The sequence below is a fragment of the Triturus cristatus genome, chromosome 3_1 (assembly GCF_964204655.1).
Source record: "Triturus cristatus chromosome 3_1, aTriCri1.1, whole genome shotgun sequence".
NCBI classification, from domain to species: Eukaryota; Metazoa; Chordata; class Amphibia; order Caudata; family Salamandridae; genus Triturus; species Triturus cristatus.
This window is the reverse complement of record NC_140583.1, coordinates 506828280-506850032: the sequence shown is the minus strand read 5'-3', so window position 1 is coordinate 506850032 and position 21753 is coordinate 506828280. Positions and strand designations below refer to the sequence as shown.

The window sequence follows — 21753 nt, the reverse complement described above, 5'->3', positions numbered from 1 at the left end:
CAAAGTCGTGGCTGTTGAATGGAGGCCCGTTATCTGACTTCACCACTAGGGGAATGCCCCATGCGGCAAAGACCTCCTCCAGTATGGGTATGGTACTCAATGCTTTCGTGGAAGAGCACAGTTGCCCGATGGGGAATCTGGAGTACTCGTCCATGACGACCAGGACATATTGGCCGGATTTTATTGGCCCAAAGAAATCAATGGCAATGTGTTGCCAGACACCCTGCGGTAGTGGAGACATTTGTAGCGGTGAGGGAGGATCCGAACGGCTCACCAGTTGACATTGCGGGCAATCGTTCAGAGTTGTCTCTACCATCATGTCTAGTGTCGGAAACCAGACTCTCTCACGGAGTGCTCTTTTTGTGGCTACTATTCCCCGGTGCCCTTCATGCGCTAAATTGATGACCCCTTGTCTGAGTTGTCGTGGTATCACTATTCTGGTGTCTCTTAACACGAGACCATTTGTTGCTATTGACAGTTCGTCGTGGACATGTTTGAATGCCGCCATTTCTTGGTCGTTTTGTTCATTGTTTTGCGTGTGTCTCCAGCTGTTCGTTTGAATCCGACGTTTCACCTCTTGCAGGGTGGCATCTGTTTGCGTCGCTTCACAAATGGCTTCCAGTGGAACGGCCGGAGGTCTCGCTTAGTCTACTACGAAGTGGATGTATTCATCCGCAATTGATTGTTCTGATTCGCTGGATCTGATGGGGTGCTGGGACATGTAGTCTGCGGGGTTTGCAGCTTTTCCTGGCTTGTGAATGATGGTGTAGGTGTATTCCTGGAGTCGGAGGCCCCATCGCTCTATTCTTGGTGGCATTTTTGCCCGCGGGTTTCCAAAAATCGTGGTCAAGGCTTGATGGTCAGTCACTAGTGTAAAGTGTTTCCCAATGTTCACAGGCCCAGACGACGGCCAGGCTTTCTTTTTCTGGCTGTGTATACGCTCTCTCCGTGTCTGTTAGGCTTCTGCTGGCATACGCCACTGTGTCGCTGATCTTCTTCTCTCTCATATTGTGCTAGGATGGCTCCTAGTCCTACGGGGCTGGCGTTCACTGTTATCTCTGTTTTCTTTTTTGGATTGAAGTAAGCCAAATTTTTGGCTGACTCTACCGTTCTTTTGATCTCTCTGAACGCCCCTTCACATTGGGTGGACCATTGGAAAGGTTGTCCTTGCTTGGTGAGCATCCTCAGCGGGTAACTTAACGTGGCGTAGTCAGGTATGTACCTGGAGCAGTAGCTGGCCATGCCTAGGAACGTTCGTACATCTCCCACATCCTCTGGTATCAGCGTGTCGTTTAGCGCTGCTACCTTTTCTGGGCTGGTTTCATGCCACTTCCAGAGAATATGTGGCCGAAAAACTTCAGCGTCGGTTTGTGAAATTCACACTTGTCTCTGTTGAGTGTGAGGTTAGCTTCCATGAGTGCATGACAGACCTGATCTAGCGCTTTGTCGTGTTCTTGAGTCGTTGCGCCATATACGAGGATGTCATCGCTGTAGTTTAGGACATGTGGAATGTGATGTATTGTTCTCCTGATTGCCTCTTGGAATATTTCCGCTGCTTATGACACTCCGAAACTCAGTCTTCTATACCTGAATAGTCCGAGGTGTGTCGAGAATGTCGTGATATATCTTGACCTTTCATGCAAATCTAGCTGGTGGTATCCTTTGTTGAGGTCTAGTTTTGAAAATGTCTTGGCTCCGTTAAGTGACGTGATCATGTCACTGATGTGAGGGCCTGGGTGTCTCTCTCTCTCTCTATCGCCATTTTGGGCGCTCTCATATCCACACATAGGCGTACTCTGTTGATTTCCCCTTTCTTCGGGACTACCACCACCGGGGAGACCCATGGCGTTGGTCCCTCTGTTCTTTCTATGATGTCCGCTTCCAGTAGATCTTGTAGCTCCTTCTCCATGGCTTCTTGCAGGTGAAACGGAATTTTCCGGTGATGCTGTGCTACCGGTGTGACTTGTTCGTTTATGTGTAGTCTTATTTGGCAGTCTTTCATTTTTCCCAGGCCTTGAAAGAGCTTGGGGAATTTTTGGATGATAGCTGGTTTGTCAGCCACTCGGTATAAGATATCAACTAGTTTCAGTCGTTCTGCAGTGGCCAGGCTCAGGAGGCAGTCTGCCTCAGGCCCTCGATGACATGGATGTAGGCTGATATTTTGCGATCTTGGTACGACAGTTCCGTTGCAAATTTCCCAAGACACGTTAGTGGCTTTTTGGACATCCACGTGTATACTCGTACATGTGCGTTATCCAGCTTGGGAGGTGACTTCATTCGTTGGTATTCTGTTACGGGCAAGTAGTTTAGTGAGGCCCCACTGTCTAGCACAAACTTTGTGGGGGGAGTACCAATTCTGATGTCCAATCGCGGGTACTCTTTCAGCCGATCAGAGGTCGGCTACACAATAAACATATTCCTTTCGGTCTTGAGGGATGGGTGATGTGGATCGGGATTCTCTTGATGACGACCGTCGAGATTGATATGTCCTGCAAGAGTGGCAGCTGGATTGTGACGACCCAGTGGATGATTCTCGTCTATCCTGGACTGCTCTGACATGGTGACGACGGCTTGAGTGCTGATGTTGCCGGTGTCTTCCCTGTTGATCACCTTTGGGTATCGCCCCGCACATGCTTTCAAAATGGTTGTCTCTACCACACTTTCGGCATTGTTGTCCTAGTGCCGGGCATGCGTCGGCATGTGGGAAGTCGTAACCGCATCTGTAGCATTTGAGTTGTCTGTCTGATCGTTCCCTGGTGTGGGTTCTGCCTTTGTGTCCTTTGTTTGACTGGTGGTGGTGTTTCTTGGATCGCACCTGTGGTGGGGATCTTCCATGCATTTGCCAAGACTGCATTCTGAATGCTTGTTCCCTTCTCTCGTCCTTCCCGGCTTCTATTTTCTTTGGGTGTTCATAGGCTTGTTCATCTACTCTCGTCATCTCTTCAATTTCGTCCAGCGAGTAGCTTCTCTTGAGCAATTTGCGTCTCAGTGGTTCCGAGAGGCAGCCTTCTATGACTCTCAGCCGAAGAGCGTCTTCGGTTGAAAACTTGTCAAACTCGCAGTATCTCGCCAGTCGTCTCAGACATGTGACGAATACCCCCATTTGCTCACCTTTCTCTTGTGCGGCCAGATTGAATGTGTACCGCTCGTAGTCAACGTTCCTTTTGTGTAGGAACTTACGATCCAGTGCTTCGCGTACTTTGTCATAGGCACCAGAGGATTCAGCAGGCAGTTCCTTTATGATTCGTCCAACTTCCTTGCCAATCAGGTTCTTGAGAGCGAACAGTTGTTCTTTAAGGTCCGTCACCTTGGACGCTTTCATGAAGTTCTCGAAATCTTCTATCCATTCTTGCCATCGCGGACCCATGCCCCCACCAGATTCAAGAACGAGGGGCGGCGCAGGAATGAGGCTCCGAATATGCTTGTGGGAGCTGGGTCAGGCATCGTTCGACTGTTATTGCTGATTGCTTTTACAGACTTTGTATGCTCTCCGTTACACTCAGTGCTTGTTTGTTACTTCTGTTGCCTTCGCCAATGCTTATTTGTTACTTCTGTTGCATTTACCAATGTTTGTTTGTTGCTTCTATAGCATTTGCCAGTGTTTGTTTGGTGCTTCTATTGCATTTACCGATGCTTGTTTGTTACTTCCGTGTCATTTATCAATGCTTGTTTGCTGTTTGGCTCAGCTGCCTGACTTAAAGATGGCCGCTGATGGTTCCTGATAGGGGATCGGGCAAATCTCGCGCCTGATCTCAAAATGGCCGCCGCGAGAATCTCGTGTACAGCGAGATTTTTACTTTTCAAACACCGGGGACACCGCGCTCATTAGCGCTTGATTTCACTCGATTTCACTCACCGGGGCTCTGCTTTTGGGCACCGCTACCACGCCAGGTGAGGTTGTTTTCTTCTGTTTTGGGCACTATTCACCATTGCCGCCAGGGTGGGCTCCCGGTAGGCTCTTCAGGTATCGCGCTCCAGCCCCACACGCAGGGCGAGCAGCTCCGGGCCAGTCGCCACCGGGGTGGGCTCCCGGTTGGCTCCTTGGGCTTTCCGCTCCAGCCTCCACACGCGGGGCAAACTCCTGATTTGTTGCCGCTGGGGTGGACTCCCGGTGGGCACTTCTGTCGTCGCGCTCCCAGCCTCACACGTGAGGCGAGCTGGCGTGTCTCGTCGATCGCTTCACGCACACGTGGAAGCTCGAAAACCTTCGTCGCCAGTTGTAGTATCCCCGGGGATACAAAAGACACGGACACAGGATCTTGCTAGTCGGCTCCTTTATTAGCCTCTCTCTTCATCCAGGGCTAACGGCTAACTGCCGTCCCTAGCCCTCTGCTCCTCCCTTTCCGCCCGCCCTGGTCCCCACTCAGGCCGGTCCTAGTGCCTGACCCGTTTGGTCCTGGCACTGCTACATCGGCGTCATTACAGGGACCATGAGAAGAAACTGATCATTTGAGTTTCAATTGCAAGGGGCCATGTGCTGACAGAATTTACATGCAATAAAATCTGGGAAGTGTTGAACAACAGCTCGAGGACTACGAACTTGAAAGCAATTCTGTAACACACCGAAGCCTATGTAATTGTTTTAGGAAAGGTGAAATATTTTGGTGTTTTAGAACCTTGCAAATCAAATAGGCAGCTCATTGTTTGAGAGATTTGTCAGGGGCTGGTAAGAGTCACATTGCAATAATGGAGGCGAGATTTAATGGAAGCATTGATCAGAGAAACATTAAATCTATTATATATGAATGGCAGGATATTTCATGTAGTTTTCCAATTTAAAAACTAGATGCTTGAGTTCTTGGAAGCATGAGGGTCAAAGATATGTTGGACCAATACAGATTCCCAAATAATAGGCTGTGGTTGCACAAGGAGGGCAATTGAATATTGAATGCCAGGTCAGAGAATCCAGGACCCCATGCCCTCGGAGAAAATCAACAGCTTAGTATTCACTGGATTTAATTTCAGGTAGTTCTGTGACATCTATCGGCAAATACAAAGCAGACTCTGAGCTAGGAAAGAAGTATTAGATTGGTATTTTTTTTTAACCCAAAGATCAACTGTGTGTCTTCTGCATGCATATAACATTTCTCTTCTTGGGTCGACAGTTAGGCCATAGGGTGATTGATTTTCTCCTTTTATTCAATATCTACAATCAGTATTAGAGACACCACAATTCAGAGCTTGGGGTTCAGACGTGTACAGAGGGATTTCTGTGCTTTGTTTATATATTATTTTATCTAGGATTTGTTTATACATGAGGCTGGCTACACAACTAAAGCTGAGTCAGACCTAAAATGTACTCCAGGCATATATCGATATGCAGGAAGCTCGTATTAGCACCTACATGCCCTGAATTCATTTTTACAGACTTTGGAGTTCAACCATTCTATTGCCTCTTTCACAGACCAACCCAATAAATTAGAAGGGTTTGATGTGCCTTTGGCATTGTGTTATTCATTACTTTTATGAGTTGATGTACAGTTCTTTAGTTTCTGATTAGTCTCTCTTCTGATTCTGAAATGAAAGTCAACATAAATCCATTAACAATTGTGCAAACGCCTTGAAATCCCCACTGTCACTTGTTCAGTAGGACCAGTTTAACAAGGTATTAAGTAAGATTTCTCTCACAGAACTTACCCTTTCACAAACCATGCGGTTTCATTTGACTTTAGCCTTGTATGGATAACTTGTTTTTGATATAGTGTTAGACACAACAGTCCTGCAATTTATTAGTGCTGTACATTAAAGATTACATCAGCCTAGCTAGAATTGAGCACTGCTGATCAATAATTCTGTTTCCAAGTGTTTCCACAATGAGCTGTAGTTGGGTTCGGATCTCAAGGAAGGCCTGCAGGTGTTCCACAGTCTTGTGCTTCTACTTCCAGGAATCTCCCTCAGTGTTTCATCGTCTTGAATGATTGTGGCTTGATTAGACAGGTGGATGCTCAGCTGAGGTTTCAGGCTGGGGTGTAAAGTGGTCCCAGATTCTGTGGTTATTCTCAGTCCTTGCGCAGTAACTTTTGTGGATGGTGGAGATAACATTAAATTTAATCATAACTTCTACTGGTAGGCCCGAAGTGCTTCAGGTTTCATTTGAAGAATTCACATTTATGGTGGACTAGGGACATTTTGGCTGTCTGGCTATTTACCTTTTGTAACTTGCCAATACTTTTCTGATGGAGACTAGTATAGATGATATCTGTTAGCTCAGGTGTGATATCACAATGGCTCTTATCAATTCAGGTTGAGGGAGGATTTCCAGGAGTAGGGAAAGATGGAGATTGATGCCCTTGGAAAAATGCAGGAACTGAAGAAAATGAAGCAGCATGTGTGCTCTAGTAATGTTGGAAATTAGGAAATTTCATGTAGATCTCTTGCAGGGTCCTTTTATGGCCACATGAGTGAACTCTGTCCCTCATCATCTGAGCCATGAATATGCCAGCTAAGTGAAAAGAAAAAGAACACGGCTAAAACAGGTAGCCTGCATGGGCAAGGAGTGACTCCTGCACTGGCCTTTATAGGATTTAGTGGCACTCTTGGGGGTAGACAGATTGTATGGGAGGTTCCCCTGATGGGAAGTAATCTTGGAACAAGGGAAGTCCAGAGTGTCTGACTTAATGCTTTTCACCAATTTATTTCTAAACGGAGTCATGGCTTGCATCAGATTTACTGATGTTTATTTAGAACACCCACACAAAATCGATTTTAGTTCTGTTATTTTTATTATCATCACTTCCTAATTTGTCAGGAGAAGGCTCAAATCATTTTGATCAAAAAACAAACCAGGTTTATTAAGGCATTGATCCTCTGCTCAGGTGCATGTGGTAACTTTAATTTTTGGAGGAGCAGTTTCAGTATGCTAAGCTGCAGTAGAAAATTCATCTGACCTTTACCTCCTTGGTAGAGGTCGCCACTCCCTCTCCGCTGCAGTGGTACAGAGGAACTGCCAACGGTCCTACTACCTCACTGCACAGAGGTTTGAGCCTCGTGTCAGCCTCCTGCTGCCTTTGTCCCTCGCTGGCCAAGGCATCTTTTCCTCCGCTGTATCCTGATTTGCCCTGATCTTCTGTATTCTTTTTCCTCTTTTCCCTTCCTCACCAGTTTCTTTTTTACCCAGTTTTAAACTTATTCCCCCACTCCGGTCAGCCGCACCCCCTCTCTGTGGCCAACTGGCTCTTTTTGGTTCCTCGCTCCCGCCTGCCCTCCCGCCACCCTGACTGACCTGCCCACCTCCCAGGGCTTTTTAATACAGGTCGCAGCATGAACACCCATTGGCTTACCAAAAGCAAGCCTGTCCGTGCCCGTCTGTGCCTAGACCACGCACAGCACCAGGACCCATGAATCTAAAGCCTGCCTCTACAGCCCGCCGATACTCCTCCGATGAAATCCGCAACCTCGTACACAATCCTCCCGTACCCAAACTGCCAAATCGCCTCAACCCGCTCCACTAAAGGACCCTTCATCTGCCGCCACTGCTGCTTCTCCTGCGATGCGAGTATCCCCATGACCACCACCCAGCAGACACCTAGCCACATGCCTCCACTCCAGTGCACTCTGATCAACATCAGATCACTCTGCAAGCATGCCACGGAAATCTGGGACCATAACCTCCCTCGCCCCGATGTCATGTTCATAACCGAAATCTGGCTCACCCCTGCCTCAGCACCGGACATCGCCACCACAGCTCCCCCCGGATACTTAATGATCCACCACGACCACCGTGACAGACCCGGCAGAGGCATCGCCCTCATCATCCACAAGGACTCCCTCAACTGCACTGCCGACGACACACATCATGGAACACCTCAACTTCCAGATCAAACACGACGTCAACACCACCAACAGAGGAATCCTTGCCTACAGACCTCCCGGCCCCACCCCAGCTTTTGCAACTCCATCCTGGACTTCCTAGACCCCTGGCAATTGACCACTATTTCTTCCTGGGCGACTTGAACTTCCTTCTAGAAGACCCCAATGATTACAACTCCACCACACTCCTCGAAAATGAGAATATCATTGGCCTTTCTCAACTGATCCTCATCCCCAAGCACGGTCAGTCACATCCTTGACCACATCTTCTCCACATTCGACACAGCTAAATTCTCCCACACCACTAAATTGAGCTGGACAGACCACATCATCCACTTCACTATCGACAGTCCACGAGATCCTCCTACGATACAGCTGACCAACCCTCGTTGGAATTGGGGCAAGGCCACAGAACCCCTCTGAACCACCGCCCTAAAAGTAACAAATCCTGCCCCCTCGGATTCCTTCGGACATGACTTCCAGAACTTCTCCAACTGGATCTCCTCGGCTACCAACACCATTGCCCCCCTGAAGAACACCATCAACAATAGACTCCTCAAACCGGCCAGCTGGTTCACCCCGAAGCTGCTGACTCTCAAGCGACACTGCAACAAACTAGAGAGACATTGGTGTTCCAACAAGACTTCCACCAACCTGTACTCCTCTTGATCCGCCCTCCACAATTACCATCTCAGAGAGATCGAGAAAGATACCCTCAACACCCGCATCAAGGAAAGCGCCAACCGCACCAAGGAACTGTTCAGCATAGTCAGACAATTCTCCTGCCCCTCCTCCACTGAGAACACGATCTGCCCCTCCCAAGCCCTCTGCGACGACCTGGCAGATTAATTTCTCTGCAAAATCGCTAATATCTACTGCAACTCTGACCCCCAATCCAACAACCTCAACCACTTGCACACCCTGCCTGCCCCTCCCACCACCCAAGAACCACCGGCTGGAATCCTCTCACCACGGGCGACACCATCTCAATCATGAACTCCATACACGCTGGCTCCCCCACCAACCCCTGCCCGCACCACAACTACAAACTAGGAAGAGAAGTCATTGCATGCCCATCACCGAGTTCCTCAACACTTCCATCTCCACACCCACTGTATCAAACATCTGGCAGTTCTAAGAGTTCAAGCCCTTCCTGAAGAAACCCTCTGCCAACCCCAGCAAACTCAAAAACTACTGCTTGCTCTTTCTCCTTACCTTCCCCGCCAAAGTCATGGACTACCTCGTGACCAACAACCTGTTCGACCCTTCCCAATCCAGCTTCCAACCAAACCACAGCACTGAGACCACCCTGATCGCAACAACTGATGAAATCAGACGCCTTCTCGACCAAGGCAGAACAGCAGCCCTCATCCTTCTCGACCTGTTAGCAGCCTTCGACACCATCTCCCACCACACTTTTATCACTAGACTCCACCACATCGGCATCCAGGGCTACGCACTCAACGGGATCTCTTCCTTTCTCTACGTTCAAACCCAGAGGATCTACTTACCACCCTTCTCCTCTGAACCCAAAGACCTCCTCTGCAGCATACCAGAAGGATCCTCCCTCAGCCCCACCCTCTTCAACACATACATTACTCATCTGGCAAACATCGCCCGCACCCACGGACTCAACATCATCTCCTACGCCAACGACATCCAGTTCATCCTATCCCTCACAGAAGACGCCGGCTCCACAAAGGCCAGCTTCAAACACACCATGACAAACATTGCCACCTGGATGAAGACCAACTGCCTCTATCTCAAATCGGATAAGACAGGGGCCATCATCTTCGGAAAGAAGTCCCCCGCATGAGACGACACATGGCGGCCCGCCACACTCTGCCCCTACCCCCCCAGCCAAGCACACAACCTCTGAATCATCCTATCCTGGACTCCCACCTGACCATGAAACAACAGATTAATGCTGTCTCCTCCTCCTCCTTCTAACTCACCCTCTGCATGCTCCGCAAGATTTTCCCATGGATCCCCCGTCTCTTCGAGGAAGACAATCACTCAGGTCCTCATCACCAGCTGACTCGACTACGGTAATGCAGTCTATGACAGAACTACCAAAAAACTCCTGAACCGCCTCCAGACAAGCCAGAACTCGGTGGCATGACTCTTCCTCGACCTCCCCAGAAGGACTAGCCTCACCCCTCACCTCAGAGATCTCCACTGGCTGCCTGTCCAGAAAAGGTGCCTCGTCAAGCTCTTCACTCATGCCTACAAAGCCCTCCAGAGAAGGCCTCTAAGGGCTGCAGCACTTATTGTGCCACCCTCAGAGGCCCTGTACCCTGACACTCACACACTGCCTTTGCAGGCTGCGTGTCTTGGTGCAGAACAAAGTGAAGAGTCGACATGGCACACATCCCTGTGTGCCATGCCCACAAACCACTGCCCTGGCATACATCAGTCACCTCTCTAGCCGGGTGCTCTATGCCAGTGGTGAGGGTACAGGTGTATGAGCCCTGTACCCCTACAATGCCCAAGTCCATTCCTGGGCACTGTAAGTGCAGTGCTGCCATTAAGAGTATATGGTGCTGGGGGTTTGTCATTACGAACTCCACAACACCATTGGTACCAAACGTCTCAGCACATTAAACCCACATTGATGCCAGTGTGGGATTTAATGTAAAATGCACAACAGAGGACATCTTGGACATGCCCCCTGAAACTCGACCAACTTCTAGTGACCTGACTGAGTGGCTGCCTAGGCTGCCACCACGAGACATGTTTCTGGACCCCTGGGTCGAGAGCTGCTGCTCTCTGGGGCCTGAAACAATGAACATCCTAGGACGAGATGCCAAGCCTCCTCCGCCAGGATGAGCAGGGTCCACGAAGGAGAAGCTTCAATTGCATGCCGCCTTTCTGAGCCTCTCCAGACCATTTGCTGCTTTCAGCAACTGGTCCCCACTGGTTCTACCCCCCACTTTGTGTCGGAGAACCGGCTGGAAAAACAAGTGAGGAAGAGAGGTGTGCTCACCTCTGCCAACTCCAACCCTCAGGTAGGGGGAGGCGAGGAGAAGCACATCCTCGAGTCCCTGCCATCTTGAGGATGGGGGGACCCAGCCAATCAGGGACAGGCTCCTGCCCCCCTCCCACTGGAGAGTGTCAGAATAGGGGGTGTACCCACCCCAGGGAAGGGACCCATTGGTTCCTGCCCTTTACCTACCGTTGACACCCATAAATGTAGTATTTAGGGGGTACCCTGAACCTTGCTTCCTCAGATCCAGAAACGACAAGAAAAGAAGAACCAAATAGCTGTGCAGAGCTAACAAGAGGACAACGCCCACTGACTTGGCCCCAGCCCTACAGGCCTGTCTCCCCTCGAACCTGCTCCTGCGAAATCCCGGTGTGTCCTGCAGCCAGCAACCTCAAAAACCCCGGAGGACCTGCCTGCCTTCACTTCAAATACTGAATCTCCCGTGAACACCGGACTTGTTCAAACTGCAGCTTCTGGCACCAGCCAGAGATCGCTAATCCAGCCCACTCTGCACCCGCTGAACCCGGCCTCATCTCGAGTGGAAAAACATCACGACGTAGTTACCCTGGCGATCCTGATCCGAGATCCGGCGACCCCTGACCTGCCTCAAGCCTCCAGTCGACGCCTGCATCCTAAATCCAGAAGGCCCCCCTAACCGCGGTCAGGAGTTGGTAAGAAGATCCGACCCCAAAAGGCACCCCTGCACCCGTTGCCCCACAGCCTTGTGTACTCAAACTGACGGTGCCTAACCAACCCTTAACTTCTCAACATTCCTCTCCATGTGGTGGTCGCACTCAGAAGGCCTTCATATTCCTGCATGCAGTGCTTTTGCAAACCGGAGGTTCTCCATGAGAAACAGGGCCCCGACGTCGAAGCAGCACTCTGCACCCAGCCGCCCCAGTGCCGCTGAGAGTGCACCTTTTGTGCTACTTTGTTTCCCCATTTACCCTGACCTTAACCCTAGGAGCTTGGCTCCCACAACCCAGCAGCCACCAACCGGAGGCCCCCTATCCGCCATTTGATAAAATTGGGCCTCAACACTCTGCACCCGGCCGCCCTAGTGCCGCTTAGTGTGCAACAACAGTACATCACTGACCCTGGAGGACCCCTGAGTCTAACCCCAGAATCTTAACTACCACAGTCGATTACTTACCTGTGAACCGTTAACATTGACACTTTTTCTCCAAAAAGTTTCTGTGTTGACTTTTGGAATCTCAAAATATTCTTTAAAATCGCACACATAACCAAAACGTGTTTACTCGCCTGTTTGCAGGAAATGTCCCAGAGCTGAATCTAGGTATCCAGCACTGAGTTAGAAAAGTAACGTGAAAAGTAACTTACCTGCAATTTACTAGAAAAGCCAATTCATTTCAATGTACTGTATTTGCTAAGTGTTGCATACTGCTGCTCCCCTGTAAATCAAACAAAGTACACTTTCTATTGCATTTTCAAACTGTCCTATATCCAGTAACTTATTACTCAAAAGTATTTAATGCTTACCTGTGCCAGGCATGCTTGGTTCTAAAAATAAACAACAGTATATATTTTTATACAAATACAATTGGCCTAGAGTTCAGTTATTGAGTGTGTGAATTCATTTGCTGACTGAGTGTGTACATCAAATGCTTAACACTGTCCTCTGATACTGTCTTACTGCTTGACCACTTTACCACAAAAAGAGAGTAAGGTTCTATCTAACTTTAACCTCTGCCTACCTCAGGAGACACTTAGACTCTATACACACTATACCTAATTTTGATGTAGTATAAATAGAGCCAGTTTCTTACATATAAGTGCTCTGTATGTTATTTGCTTAAGGTATTAATCAAATATATTCTTGCTCCTAATCATTGCAAGGTGTACATGGTACACACTTTGCTCACACGCACTATTAGATGAAGCATTACACATATATGTCTTGGTGACCTACTACCCGCCGATATTCTATCAGGTGGTGGCTTGGGGCAACTAACCAAGCATGTACCTGAAACATCCGCTGAGATGATTGCTCTACAATGATGATTCTACTGCTTATACTATAGATTTCGTTCACCCTTCGCTTTTCACACTCTCAGATTACCTTTGTAAGATCCCACCTAACCTGTGGCACTCAAAACGCTACTTTAATTTTTCCTGCTATAACTATTAGGCCAACTCTTGGCCATGCACATGAGGCTCGTACCTCAATCACGTCCGGTGCCTTTGGGGTCTCCAACCCTGGTGGCAGGACTATAACAAGCCAGAGTTTCATCTCTATAATGGTTTTATATTTTATTTTAGTCCAGATGAAGTCTGCTGTTATGCCTACAGCATACAAACGAAACCAGTGGAAAGTCCAAGTATAAGGGCGGAACCGAATATTGGAATGTTGATACCATGACGCCTACATTTTTTGTATGCTCGGAGAATATTATAATTCAGTTCAGATTTCACCCGGTAGAGGAAGATTAGTTGGCTCTTCCTCCTCCGGAGCACCAAATGAGATTTGGACTTTTGTTGTACGGACTGAATTGTGCATCCACTTCTCATACAGAGTAAGTTGTGTGCATCCACATTCCCAGCCACCATTCATACATTGTAACATAGACATCAAAACTGTTCTAGACTGATTCTATGTGCACGATCAGGATATGCTGGCCTTAGTCCTGCTAGCTCACAGTGCACCTGCTCTACCCCATACTAGGAAAGGTAAGAGGTGGAATATGCAACCTCAGAACTTGACAATCCTGACTCCCCAAGAAAATCGTGGTAACAGATATAGAACTTTTTGTTTGGCAACTCATGTATACCCAAAGAGATACTCAAGAAATACACATTGTGGCATTTCAATATTTATTGAAGCATTATGATTCTTGCGTAAAATATGTGTGCTGCTATGGTTAATAGAAGGAAATATAATAGTGTGATCCACAATACAAGAACGGTGAAGCGAATTAATGATTCAACCATTGTGCTGTTTACAGAGAATATATGCAAGCATATAAATACTGTTCTATTTGGCTCCTACCTAGCGCAACCTATCCTAATGTACCTAGAGTGGGTGAATCTACCAGAATCCCTGTAGGGTGATCCAAGTCCCCATTACCTGTGGGTAAGTGTCGTCAGGAAGCATGTCTTTGTGGAGAGCTGGGCTTCATCCCTCTCAGGAGGTAAACAGGACTCAGCTGGGCCAGAATTCCAGAATGGGTCGACCTTGCAGTACCAGTGAAATGCTTCTTTAACTAAACAAGGGAGTGATGTTGTTTATATAATAAACATCACCCTTGTTGCTTTGCAGAAGTCCCAGTTAAGGCTGCCAATATTGATTCTACCGTGGCAAAGCTGTGCCCAAGCGCACAATAATAACATCATTTGCACAGTGAACTTTAGCTTTCATACAGAAGGTTCAAGGCTTCTGATTATTTGCCTCGGAGGTGTACAAATGTAAGCAAAGTTCTTTCTTGGAACAGTATCCATGCAACCACAAAAGCAAAAGTGTGTCAAATGTCAACGTTGAAGAAAAGATGTCAAGTTTTAACGAGAGCGCGTAAAATGGTGGTGTTCCTGCCCCGGCCTAAATGTGAGCACATGACATGAAAGAAGACTGTCACGCATTATGGGCCGTAGCCTTGTGTGGTACTGGGTTGGGACCCCACATGCAGGAAGTGGCGATCGTGAATGCAGGCACCCATGTGCTGTGAGTTTAGGTGTCTCCGTATGCCATACGGGTCACCAGGACCATTAAGTATACTATGACCAGATCTACTGACTCCTGCCAGAAAAGTGAGGATACCATGGGATCATCTGTGTACAATCAACCAGGCGAGGGACCCAAGACAGGATTACGACCCCAAGTGAGAGACTCTGCACCTGCAGAGTGTAATTGCCTGGGCTGAGTGTGACCGATTCACCTGAACCTAGCTGTAACTGATGCGAGTGCCCACTTACAGGGCTCTTTCAGGCACTCCAGAAGCTTCCTGCCTTACCGTGCAGGTAAGACTGGTTTCAGGCTTGTCGGGCCTGCCATAATTTGTCTCCTCACTGCTTGGCACTAAGTGGGACAAGTGATTTGATTTACTGTCTCTGTAGCTTTCTGAACTATCACATCTTTGGGATACAGACATTAAAAAAAAAAATCCAAATCCTGGATTGGCAGAAAAAATGACCATTAGACCTGATCTGCAAAATATGCACATAAAAGTTGCAATTTGTTTTATCCCCAGGGTAAGTTACATTTAATGCAAAAGGGATTTTTTTTAAACCTGGATGAAAGGATTGCATTTATGGTGTGCACATTGCTTTAATTTGGAATATAATCTACATTGCATTCTGAGCACTGCTGTTGAATGGTATTCTAGGAAGTAAATTGTTAAATGTAGAACTAGGTGACCCAACTTATAATGCTCCCCTAATCACAATGTAATCCAGGGCGAGTCACTTCCCATAACAGCCAAAACTGTGAGAGCGCCGAAATTGACATACAGCTGATATTAAACTCTATATTAAAAGCTGGTCATGGATTAAAACCGTAGTATAGCAGTTTATAAATCTCACAACACCCCTTCTCCTACACTCACATACTCCCATCATCCTGAGTAGGTGCCCTTCTCATACTTTATTATTACATATGTGTGCAAGTAATGCTTGGCTCACCTTTACTATAGTTTCATTTTAACATGCGTGTTATTAACATATATAAATATTCTAGTCTTAGAAATAGAACACCCTTTTCACCTTATATCACCTTATATCATTCCATGGTATGAGGTCATTGCCATTTGTGTGAGCACTGGCACTAGAATAGCCTTGAATAATGCATGATTGACCTGTGAATGTTTTATAAAAAACAACTAGCAAGCCTTGCAGGATGAGGATTCTAAATAATTTAATTGTCTGTGTTTGCTGTATTCTAGGTCAGCAGTGCCGACGGTGGGTGAAGGTACAAGCCAAGATTCAAGTTATTTTCTACAGTGTCATTACCAATTAACATTAAAAAGGACCTGGGAGTCCTTCAGACCTGCCGTCTCCTGATTCAGTATATTTGTTTTTAATCCAAAATGAAAATGGGAATAAATTCTGAACAAATCTAAAATGGAAGAATTTTTGTATTGTGATGAAGACTTAATTCTTACAGGACCTCTTTGGGAAGGAAGCAAGTGCATTGAAAATGAGAAAACACATTTGTCTAGGTTTGACATCGCCCTACAATCCGGGTGGGTAGAGAAGATGAAGCTTGGTTTGTTTCGCTATAACTTGGGCAACTTAAAGACCCGGATCGTCCCTGGTGAGTTCCAGTTTGTTGCCCAGCTCAACATCGAGAGAGGACTGGAGAGGAGGAAACCTCAGGACATTCAAAGTGTCCAACAACGCTTTGACCCACAACAATTTAACTTTAATAAAATCAAACCAGAAGAAATTTTGTTTCAGATAAGAAAACAGTTTGTCCACAAGAAACCAGGTTTAAATGCAGAATTTCAAATCCAGAAATCTAAATTGGATATAAGATATCCAACAAAAAGCATCACTTCTTTGCAGAGCAGCTCCAATATCACCGAAAAGAACTGTGTGGCTACGAACAAAGACAAGCCAGTTTGCATCCTGGCAGTAATCAATGTGAGCCCCTTGGAGTTCGGACATGTTTTGTTCATCCCTGAACCAACCCTTTGTCTGCCCCAGATCTTAACAGCAGATCTCATACAGTTTGGTATAGAATCCATTTTCCTCAGTGCCCATCAAGGCTTCCGGGTTGGATTTAATAGCCTTGGAGGATTTGCCTCTGTCAACCACCTGCACTTGCACGGGTTTTATTTGAACCACAAACTCTTCATTGAAACTGCTTGTACTGAACCATTGTGTCCTGGAAAGGGCTTTCACATACTCTCAAATTTCCCTGCTCCAGGATTCCTCTTTTACACAGATGGAAAAGACTTGGAGGAGCTGGCACATAATATCCATAAGGTCACAAACTATCTGGTGGAACAAAACATTGCACACAATCTCTTTCTTACCCGGGGGGGTGAACCGGGAAATCCAGTTAATCCCGTGTCCGAGGTTGGAACCCGGATCATCATCTGGCCTCGGACGTCAGGATTTGGGGCCAAAGAAGAAACTGCTTTTAATGTTGCACTGTGCGAGTTGGCGGGCCACTTGCCCATTAAAAATTGGGACGATTTCAACAATATATCCGAAGCATCTGCAGTCACCATTATCCAAAAGTATCTGCTAGCTAAAGAGGAATTTTTGAAGCTCACATCAGAACTGGTACATCTTTTAACAGAATAATTATGTCGTATGTTTATACTTTCTCCCCATCATTTTTTCATTTTTGATTTTTCCCAACTAAGGATGCCTTCAGAAAAAAAGCATATGACGTCAGTGGCTCTGGGTATTTTGATTGCACTAAACCCAGCTCCCGGATAGTTGTCTTCATCAGATATTACAATATTTCAATGCAATTGCATGCTCATGATTTTCACAGTCCAACTCATACATGTTTACACACAAGAACGTGGTGTCTGTTACTTAAATATGTATTATCATATACAAGTGGCTAGAAATATTTACCAAAAGCCTTGCTTTGTCCATTCTGTTCCAACTTAGTAAATGTTATCCTAATGATCTTTTTGGATCACAATAAACAATCTGTGGCCTTTTAACACCTTTAGCCAAACTACAACACGCAATGCTGATTGAGGATTTGTTTTTGCCTTAATGTGGAACATGCAGTGAATGTATTGGATGAAGAATAAAAGACCATTGTGGAAGCCACTGTTATTAACTTCTTACTACAACAGGTACAGCCTTCGCAGCCCTGCAAGACAGGAGCAGAACATTTAAGATATACCAAGGAGGCACACATTTGAAAGATTTTTAAGGATTAAATGGTAGGTTGTGGTTAAGGCAAGCAAGCGATTGAGGCGGCAAAGACACAATTCTAACATCATCCAGAATTAACACTTTCAGTGATGCGGTTGTCCTTGTGGGTCCAAAAGCTGCTTGAGCCCATGGTGGGAAATGAACATGCTTATCTGACCGTTCTACCCCTGAAACACGTCTATAATTGGCATATTCCAAATCCACCACAGTTGGCTTTTTCAAGAAAGAGGCGACCGGAGTCTTTTTAATTAGAAAAAGGACTCTACCCACTAGAAGTCTCCAGTGGCATGCTTCATCATCGGGTCCTCACCCAGGCACCTACTGTGTCTGGGTGGCTCAACCTTCTAATCAAGGGTGCTTATCTATGGTTGTTGATGGTGGGCTCTAAAGAAATCTGATTAAAATTGTCTTGTGCTCCCAATTTAGTATGGTGCAGAGTGCCCGGGCAAGATTGAAATACATTGGTGATGTGCGTAGTAAAAAATGATGATCCTTTGCATCAAAAGTCGGTCTTCTTTTTTCAGCCCCCTTTCACGTGTGGCTTTACTCAGGACCAAAATGTCAGATCTCCTATTTCTTCTCAGAGTATTTCCCCTTCCTTATTAAGTACAATGTGGTGGACACCATCTACATTTATGCATGCCAAAGTTACAGTCCAACAGGGACCATTGGCCAATTCATAAGCTCTAAACCTTAGGCGCTCAATGCCTCATAAGGTGTTTAGAGGCAAGCTGACCCTTCACTCACTCACTCATTCATCAAGGGTCATTTTCCATCCCTTAACCTAATTGGTCCTCCAAGTTCACAGATGAACACTGACCCTTGATGATGACAACTCCTCTCTTGTAACCTCTACACTGAGGGGAAAGGGACTCCCACATTGGAGTGAGCTGAATTCAAGTTGTGGTACCACTCTAAATAACGTTCTGCCCAGGTTGTTTTACAGAGGTCTGCTGCCAGAGGTCAGGTAGGGGTTTGGAAGAGCTGAAAGCCTTAAAAGTGGCACCACAGTCAAGATGCATTTGAAATCATTGGGGTGTAGTACAATAGGAGATGATTCTCCACGGGTGCTAGAAAGCGTAATTAGAAAACCTAAGAGGGACCCAAGAACGGTCTGGGAAATTGCAAGGCACAGGACATTGGAAGTGATGAATAATGTCACATTAAGAATTAGTGAGAGGAGCCTATTAAGTGCAGAGGTTATGCAGAAATCCCTTGAGTGTCAAAGAAAACATGGACACTAAAATAAGCAGATGAGAGAGAGAGAGAGAGGAAGATATAAAAAGATGATATTGGAGAAAGAAAAATTTGTGACAACGCCACAGTTATTCTGCCTTCTGGAGCTCCACATTAGAAGCCACAAGTACAAGCAATAAATCAATCCAGGCATACTGTGGCACTTACAAGATTTTACATTAGTCGGATATTGTCCTCAAAATGTAGCAAGCAAGGCTTCCCTTGAGAAAAGTCTTCAAAAACCAGACAGTGGTCTTGTTTAAACATTTTAAATTCAATAGAATAGCTATGTGATCAAACCTGAGACTAGCTTACTTTAGATGCCTCAACTTGGAACTCCCCATTCAAATGAAATGTAAGGTCATTGGTGTGGCCTTTCATATCCGTGGCTCACTTACTGTTTAAGAAGGTGTTATTACTTCAAAACTCGTTCGTAGCCTTCGACAGAAGGAAACAGTGTACCAGCCCTGTTGGACATTTGACCTGTGCCGTTAAGGCTGCTTGTTGTTTGTAGAAGTAACCAGCTCACCCACGGAGGTATCCCCATGGCTGCTCAGTGTTTGCTCAATACAAACTTCCTTTTTTTTTTTTCTTTCTTTCTCTCATTTGCCTCAGACCTCAGTTGACGCAAGAGTAGGATGTCTACAGCCGTTTCTCGGTTTAGGGAGACGTAGGCTTCAAAATCGAATCGGGGAAGGCACCTACCGGCTACCAACAATCCCACCTGAGGTCACTGTATCCCCTTTAGAAAAAGGGGGATGGTCTCACTCTTTTCCAACACAGTCAAAGAGCATCCATGAGGCTTAATCATAGGATTCATAAGATTGTTATAGAAAGGAGGGAAAAAACACTTAGTGTGTCTAAGACCACTTTACCTAACATTCCCATATTACCTTTTTTTGGCTACTTTGTAGTCTAGCCAAATCAATCTTTGAGGTTTTGTATAAAGAAGACAACCGTTCTACGTGGGTGGGGGGCATGACCTCTACCCATTTCCAACAAATTTCCCTGCCCTACAATATTGCATAGAATAGAAAACCCCTAGAGGGGCCCTGTTATTTCGCTGTCTATACCAAAAATAACCAAAGGGAGAGAGATTTGAACAGGGAATCCTAGAATGTCTGTTATAATAGCACCCACTTTCCCCCAAAATTCATTTATCACTGGGCAGTCCTTGAACATGTGGATGTCTGAAGCATTCACCAATCCACATTTCTTGCAACTGACCTCAGGATCCTTAGCTATTTTTGATAGTCGTGCTGGGTATAAATAAGCTCTATGGGTAGTAAAATAATGATTCCTTTTGAGCCAGGCTGGTTTCACAGTCTTATACAGGATATTGAAGGAAGTTTGCCACAGATCTTCCAGTTGTATATTTGGCATATGGATTCCCCATTGTTCTTCGGATAGTTTGAAATCTCCATCAATAGTGCTTTCTATAGCCCAATAAAAAAAAAAAGAAACTTCCTTCCTTCCTGGTGTCCTAGAGACTAACTGTTCTTCTAAAGTATTTCCGATGCCTATTGGCTTTTTAAGACCCTGAGACCAACTCTGAAGCTGGAGATATTTCAAACTAGACAGGCCTCCTTCTAATGTGTTATGTAGTAATAGCCATGGTTTAAGAGAACCATCAAAGGACAGGTCCTTCCACATTTTCATTCCCGCGTTCTTTAATGGTATAGCCAATTTACCTTTCAGGCAAACCGGAGCCCCTGTAGAGTCCCAAAGAGGGGCCATACTCGAAAAGTAATTTAGGCCTGTACATTGTTTAATTCTAGTCCAAATACGAGCCATCCCCAATAGGACTTTCAACCTGATCTTCTTGAAGAATTTTTGATCCCCAAATTTGAACAGAAATCCCTCCTGAGAAAGGTCCCCTCCTTTTAACATAGCGGAGAACATGACCCCTATCCCTGGGTGGTCTGGTGTTTTTAATAGCATTCTTGAATGTGACATCTGGAAAGCCCAGGCATAATACTGTAGATCTGGTAATGTTAGGCCTCCCTTCTCCCTCCTACGCCTAAGCTTTCTCCAAGCTATCCTTGTAGCCTTGTAGGCCCATGCAAATGAATTTATTGCTTGCTGGAGTTTATCGATCTCTCTTTTATCGAAATGCAGGGGAATGGTGTCAAAAATAAAAGTTATTTTGGCAAGTATAACCATCTTAATTAAATTTATCCTACCTAAGATAGACAATGGAAGATGAGCCCATGACTTCATAAGCCGCTGGCATTCTTTAGATACCTTAACTAAGTTGGTCTCTGCTATCTTGTCAATGTTTTGAACAATCCTGACCCCCAAATATCTTATTTCACGCTTAATCGGGAGCTGACCATCTGGGAGGTTCCAAGCCATGATGTCTGTCTTGGTCGCATTGACCTCATAACCAGAAAGCTGTCCAAAAGTTTGTGCCAGCTTAATGATCGGGGGAAAAGACGTCTCCAGGTTGGGCGAAAGAATTATAACATCGTCCGAATAGAGAGCTATCTTCCTTTCCCGTTCTCCGAATCTAAAAGGTGGAATGCCTACACTATCTCAGACGTTGAGCAAAGGGTTCAATATATAAATCAAAAAGAAGCGGGGAAAGGGGACCGCCCTGCCTAGTTCCCCTAGTAATTTTAAAAGGGTTTGTCAATTTACCGTTGACTAAGAGTCTAGCCAAGGGGATCACAAATGAGCTGAGTGGCCCGACTGAACTTTGCTCCAAACCCGAACCTATTCAATACTGCGGCAAGATAGACCCAGTTTACTCTATCAAATGCCTTAGTGGCGTCGAGTGTTATGGCTGCCAGAGGTAGCGAGAAGGTTGAAGCCATATCAGTGGCGCCTATGAGGTCATATGTAAGACTTGAAAGATTCCAACCTTT

The 21753-nt window shown here is 46.1% G+C and overlaps 1 protein-coding gene across 1 annotated transcript in view; it reads left to right on the top strand.

Moving 5' to 3' along the window:
* GDPGP1 (GDP-D-glucose phosphorylase 1) overlaps positions 1–17535 on the top strand; it is a 73099-nt gene extending 55564 nt beyond the window's left edge. The window contains exon 2 of the mRNA XM_085644395.1: positions 15688–17535. Coding sequence (XP_085500521.1) covers positions 15866–17056 — 1191 coding nt within the window. The 5' untranslated portion in view covers positions 15688–15865 and the 3' untranslated portion in view covers positions 17057–17535. The remainder of the gene's footprint in view (positions 1–15687) is intronic.
* Positions 17536–21753: the final 4218 nt, after the last annotated feature.